The 6,239-nt window shown below is 39.1% G+C and overlaps 1 protein-coding gene across 1 annotated transcript; it reads right to left on the reverse strand.

Annotated features, from left to right (window-relative positions):
• Positions 1–1,229: 1,229 nt before the first annotated feature.
• LOC115796277 (uncharacterized) lies at positions 1,230–3,755 on the reverse strand. The gene is made up of 4 exons (XM_030752601.1): positions 3,614–3,755; positions 2,240–2,542; positions 2,030–2,104; positions 1,230–1,606 (listed from the first exon to the last, which is right to left on the reverse strand). The coding sequence occupies exons 1-4, from the start codon at positions 3,753–3,755 to the stop codon at positions 1,458–1,460; spliced, it is 669 nt and encodes a 222-aa protein (XP_030608461.1). The 3' UTR covers positions 1,230–1,457.
• Between the last annotated feature and the right edge of the window lie 2,484 nt (positions 3,756–6,239).

A 6,239-nucleotide genomic window follows, 5' to 3' on the forward strand; every position in this document is an offset into this window, starting at 1 on the left:
ATACTTTATGTGTAGTGTGGCAGCTTTGAAATGCTTTAAGTGGAACAGCTTTTATTAAAAAATACATTTGATTTCACATTATTGTTTGAGCTGATTTAACACTTCTATCTTTCTAATATTAGTTCTTAAAAATGGATCTCAGCTGAAAAGCCTCCAACATTTAGAGCTCACAGCACCGACTAAAAATAATCAAACTGTCAAATAAAAATAAATATAGTGTTCAACAATTTTAACTTTAATTTTTAAATAAAAATATTCATGAATTGATCTGAAAGTTGTACTGTATCTTTAACAATATGTTTAATAATACATCAAACTAAACATTTTAATATACAGCACCAACTACAAGTAAAAAAATATAAAATATGCATTTTTTATTGTTTTCAATTTCTAATATTTTCTATTTTATTTATTATTTTTAACTATTTATTTGGATATTTTTCCATTTATTTTAATTAATAATATCCCATAATTTCAATTACATATTTAAAAATAAATAAAAATTAAATTAATACAGGTAAAAAATCTAAACACAGAATACATGAAAGACTTAATATATTAATGTAACTTATTTTTAGCTTTTAAAATTTTTATTGGCTCTAATCATAACCGACATTTACTGTTTATTTTAGTTTGGATATATAAAGTGTATAATTCTATTTAATGCTGGTAAATACTTAAAAATTCTGATTAATGTTTGGTTCCTAGTATTAATGATCATGAACAGTTTTTGCATCAAGTTTGTCCTGATGTGTGATTATTATTTAATATTATAACAATGGTGTTCACCAACCTCACTGAAAACTATTCAGTTCATTTTTTGACTCCATCAAAGTTCATTTGTCAGCTCTGAGTTGAGGATTTGAGCTGTTTCTCTCACAGGTGAAGAACACAGATCCTTCCTGGAATCCTTCTTTAAGCAGAGTTCATGCTTGTAACTGTCATTGTGTTATTAAAGTGCAAAGCCACAGCTAACGGTGTGGAGGCTGCAGAGCAGAAACCCACACAGCCCGTCTGCTGCAGCACAGGAAGTTTGGATACAGTCAGTTTGTGCTTCACTCACAAAGGTTGTTGTTGATCACACAATCAAAGTAGAATCCAATTCAAAAGCTTCAAATCTTTATTATTTCAACTTAGAAACACAGCTACACTGTTATTGCTGTATGTTGGACTTTGATCACCTTTCTGCACAAATCAAAGAGAAACTGATGATAAAAATATCGCTGATACCTGATGATTTTTGTTCCTACAATAAAAGTCACAATAAGTCCAAAAAGAATTCTAACTCAGAGCAACAATACATGTAAAGATGATTGATTTCAGATGATCTTCTAACTATGGAATCAAAGCAACAATAAGCACAACACATCATAACTCAGATGTGTGAATGGTGATCAAAGTGATGAATGAGATGAATGGATGAGATTTGATGGTGAGAAAAGGCGAGCAGAAAACAGTCAGTCAGCATGTGTGCAGTTGGTGGACGCTCCCTTGTTTCTGAGGATCATCAGCAGAGAGAGTCCACAGCAGTACACCAGACTCTTCACTATCAGCACTGTGGACAGCAGGCAGAGCAGCTTCACCCTGCACTGAGACTGGAAGGACCCTGAAGGACACACACACACACACACACACACACACACACACACACACACACACACACACACACACACACACACACACACACACACACACACACACACAGTGGGGTTATTCCTGTGAGATGAAGGAGAAAAAGTCCAAATAGAAACAGTCACAGCTTCTTCTTCAAGTGGATGAATGGATTGATTTGTGTTTGTGTCCACTTGGGGGCAGAAGAACTCCACAAGCAGCTAACAAACTGATCTCTGACATATTATGGTCTGTGTGCTGTTTGGTGCTGAGCAGCTAGTGTACAGTGGCTTTCTCAGAGCTTGTTTGATGAAGATATGAATGAGTGGAACAACTTGGGACTGAGTCCCTAAAGTTGTTCCAGCTCCCTCATTGGACATTGGAGCTGTCCATGCAGAGAGGCAGCAGGTGATCTTACAGTCAGCTGGCTGCAGAGCTGGCAGGTCTGCTGGCTCTCTCTCTGGAGGACAGGAGGCTGCTGGAGCTGGAAGCTCTGAAACACAAAAGGAGTCAAATGTTTGGAGCTGCAGTGACAAATGTCAGTCCTCTGCTCCTCTGCTCTCTTTGACAGCATCTCCACATGAAGCTGAATCCCTGAAGCTGAACACAGTCAGCGAGCCTTCATTACCTTCTTGTGTTTGGGCCTCCACTGTGCCCCCCTCGTGCTTGACGGAGCAGCTGTATTTCCATGTGCTGTTCTGAGGGATCAGTAAGATGGAGGCGCTGCGTCCCGGCTCTCTGAGCTCCAGCTGCTCTCCCTCAGCAGGGGGCAGCTCCTCCAGCCCGCCGTTCTTCTTCTGTCTTTTCCAGGAGAACTGGACCAGAGGAGGAAACATGGCTGAGGCCACACACAGCAGGGAGCTGCTCCCCTCCAGGTGGGCTCTGGATGCTGCTGGGTACACGCTCACCACGGGCTTCACTACCTGCTCATCTGAAGTTTGACAGCAGCAACAAGCAGCACAGACACACATTCACACAGTCAGCAGCAGCTTCCAGCACTGCACTGCATTCAGTCTGATCCTGGAAACTACATGGACTCTGATCACTAAACTACTCATCAATACAGCACAAAGTTCACTACATACACTGGATTCAGCTTCAGGTCAAACACAGTCAGAACCTCATGTCAGCACGGCTCACATGAGGAGCAAAAAACATGTTTTTAGAAACGTAGATAAAAATACTCTTTCAGTCATCCAACAAAATGGTTTTTTTTGATTAAATAAAACAAATTCAATCATGCATGGGAACAAAATGTATCAATAAACAGGAAGTTATTTAATTTTCTCCATATTATAATTTGTATTTAACAAATTTTAAACAGAAGCATCAAACAGTGTTCATTTTTTGAAAATTAATGCAGCTGTATGCATGTCTGTGTGTTTTGTGTATTCTTTGTTACACATGAACAAAATTTCAAGCAAAATTAGAATAAAATAATTCAATATTTTACAAATAATACACATGTAATATTTTAAGACATTATATCATAATGTATAAATGTAACCAAATACACCAGATTTATTATATTATCTAATGGGTAGATTTTACCTTCTTTTCAACAGTAATAAGATGACTCTAAATGCTGAAATACTGAACACTGACATGCAGAAATAATAATTAATATTAGTTCTTGAATGAGCCTTAAATGTGGTTCCAGACATTATGAACTATTCTTATGTAGAATCTTTTCTGTTTAACAAAAGCTGCAGATGAATTATAAGGAAACTGAAACCTGAAGCCAATTAAATAAAAATCAGCTTCTGCAGTTAAAACAACTGGAGGAAAATAATATTACTTCCTAACTGCATATTCACAAATCAGTATTATTATTTTTCCATCTAATCTGATGTTGCTCTCAGAAAGCAGCAGATGGTGCAGAATTACTGAGATGATCAAATCCTAAATATCTGTAACATCACTAATATTTGCAGAACACATTTGAACACATTTTCAGCTTCTACAATAAAACAACTGAAGGAAAATAAATGTTTGTTCTTACCTGTTACACTCAGTTTGGTCCCAGAGCCAAAGATGAGGTGGCTCCATCCTCCTCCCACAGTGAGACAGACTGATACAAAAACCTGTCTGCTGCTGAATGTGTCAGCTGAGGTGAATGAGTCCAAATGATGAAGCAGGATCATATTTCAGCTCCATGATGAGTTTCTCTAATGTTCATATCAACATGACTGTCTCTGCTTCTCTTTTCTTTTAGCCACACTAGCAGCATGGCTCTGATGTTAATGTCAGTCTGTTGGTCAGTCCACTACTTTAGTCCACATGGATTGGATCTGGACTAAAGGATGATGGACTGACTCCAGTTTTCTCCAATGCATCATCTGAGTGTGAGTGTGAGCCTGATAGAAAGAAGAAAATGCTTCAAGGCAGAGAATAAAGTACTGTTTGAATGTGTGTGAATCTCTGAATGTGCCTTGTAGGAAAAACTGCTTTGAGTGCTCAGAGTAGCAAATCCCTCTATAAGTACCAGTCCATTGATCCATCAGTGATGCTCCCACACCTTTCTGATGTGGTTTTGTTGCAGCCTTCAAACCACAGCTGCTGTATTTAGAAGTGAACCATGTTGGTCTGCACAGGCTCTTCTATTCTGAACACTGACAGGATTTCCTTTGCTGTTTCTGCTGCTCTGCCCATTTTCCTCTGTTTGCTGCAGCTTGATGGAGCTTCTGTAAAAACAGACCCAGAGTTATTTTTAGTGGAGCAAAGAGATGCTTCAGGGATGCTTCTGAAATGTGCTGTGGCAGGTCTGCTGGAATCATCAGTGTTGTATTGAGTGTCCTCGATCAGCTCCGGCAGCCTAGTTGGAGCACAAAGCGCCCATGCCTGCTGTTAAAAATAGTGCTTTGGAACAACCAAGTCCAACAGAGTCCAACAAAAACTGTGAGAAAGAGCTGGAAGAGAGCAGTTCATGAGAGAAAATCCAACATGTCAGAATTAAAGCTGCTCTCAGTAAAAATGGAGTCAAATTCTTCCAAACTGATGAGCTGGACTGATTATCATTTACTGCAGGTGCTCCAGCAGAGGAGGAGCGGGAACCACCAGAACTGCCAAACCCCACTGACACACATCACACACACCACAAATACCACACTCACAGACACACAGCTATAGAAAACAGAGGCAGGAAAGAAAATAAATAAAAATGAATGTCGTCATAAGTTTAAAAATCATGTGTTAGAGAGGAGTCCTAAACACCTGATCCAGATCCAGCAGTTGGGACAAAATTCCAGAAACCAACTGTGAGAAGCTTGTGGAAGGCTACAAACTACTTTTAGTAAGCAAATTTTATTTGTTCAGTACTTTTCATAGACAGTTGTCTTAAAGCGCTGTACATGGTAAATTAAAAACAAAACAAAGACAGTAATTAAACACCATAATAGCTAAAAAGTATTTAAAAAAAAAAAAAAAAAAAATCTACAATAAAAATTCTCAGCAGAAGGCCTTTTTACAAGAAAAGTTTTTAACTGCTTTTTAAAAGAATTCACTAAGTCAACTAAGCATAGATGTAGAGGTAGACTGTTCCACAGGCTTAGCGCCACTTACTGAAAGGCTCTGTACCCCCCCAGTCTTGAGTCGTGTGCGGGGAACAACTAACAAATTCTGATCCTTGGAACGGAGACAGCGAGAAACAGTATATTTTATAAGAAGCTGGGAAATATAATCTGGAGCCTGGCCGTTAAAGGCTCTTTATGTGAATATGAGAATTTTAAAATGAATCCTAAAATCCTTACATTCCTTACATTGGAAGCCAATGTAAGGAATGTAAAATAAAGTAATGTGAGCTTGTTTGCTAGAATGTGTTAATAATCTGGCTGCAGCATTTTGTATTGCTTGGAGACGTGAAAGATAAGATAATCCTTTATTTGTCCCACAATGTGGGAAATTTACAGTGTTGCAACAGCAAAGGAACAGCAGAAAACACTTAATAATTATAAAATGTGATACAATACTATAATACCACAAAAATCTCTACACACTATACACATTTATATACGTTAGTAAAAAATACACATTTATACACATTAGTAAAAGTGAGTAATTATTGCACTTGTTTAGTTTGGGTGAATGAGTAATAAGGTAAACAGTCTGCTGTGGGTCAGTGCTGGTTGTAGCCTCTGACAGCAGCAGGAAGGAAGGACCTACGATGGTGCTCTCTTACACACTTTGGGTACAGCAGTCACTCACTGTTGGAGCTGCTGGTGCTGCCACAGGCCCATGCATGGGGTGGGAGTCGTTCCTCAGTATGGATGCCAGTTTGGCCTGCGTCCTCCTCTCTCCCACCACCTGCACAGGGTCTAAGTGACAGCCCAAGACAGAGCCAGCCCTCTTAATGAGTTTGTTCAGTCTCTTCCTGTCTGCTGTTGAAATGCTGGTACCCCAGCAGACCACTCCATAGAAAATGGCTGATGCCACCACTGAGTCATAGAAAGTCCTCAGGAGTTCCCCCTGATCTCCAAATGACCTCAGTTTCTTGAGTATGTGAAGCCTTCTCCGTCCTTTCTTGTACAGAGCCACAGTATTGTCAGTCCAGACCAGTTTGTTGTTCATGTGAACACCCAGGTATTTGTAAGAGTCCACTCTCTCAGTATGTGTTCCCTGGATGCTCACTG

This window comes from Archocentrus centrarchus, chromosome 17 (genome assembly GCF_007364275.1).
Source record: "Archocentrus centrarchus isolate MPI-CPG fArcCen1 chromosome 17, fArcCen1, whole genome shotgun sequence".
In the NCBI taxonomy this organism is placed as follows: Eukaryota; Metazoa; Chordata; class Actinopteri; order Cichliformes; family Cichlidae; genus Archocentrus; species Archocentrus centrarchus.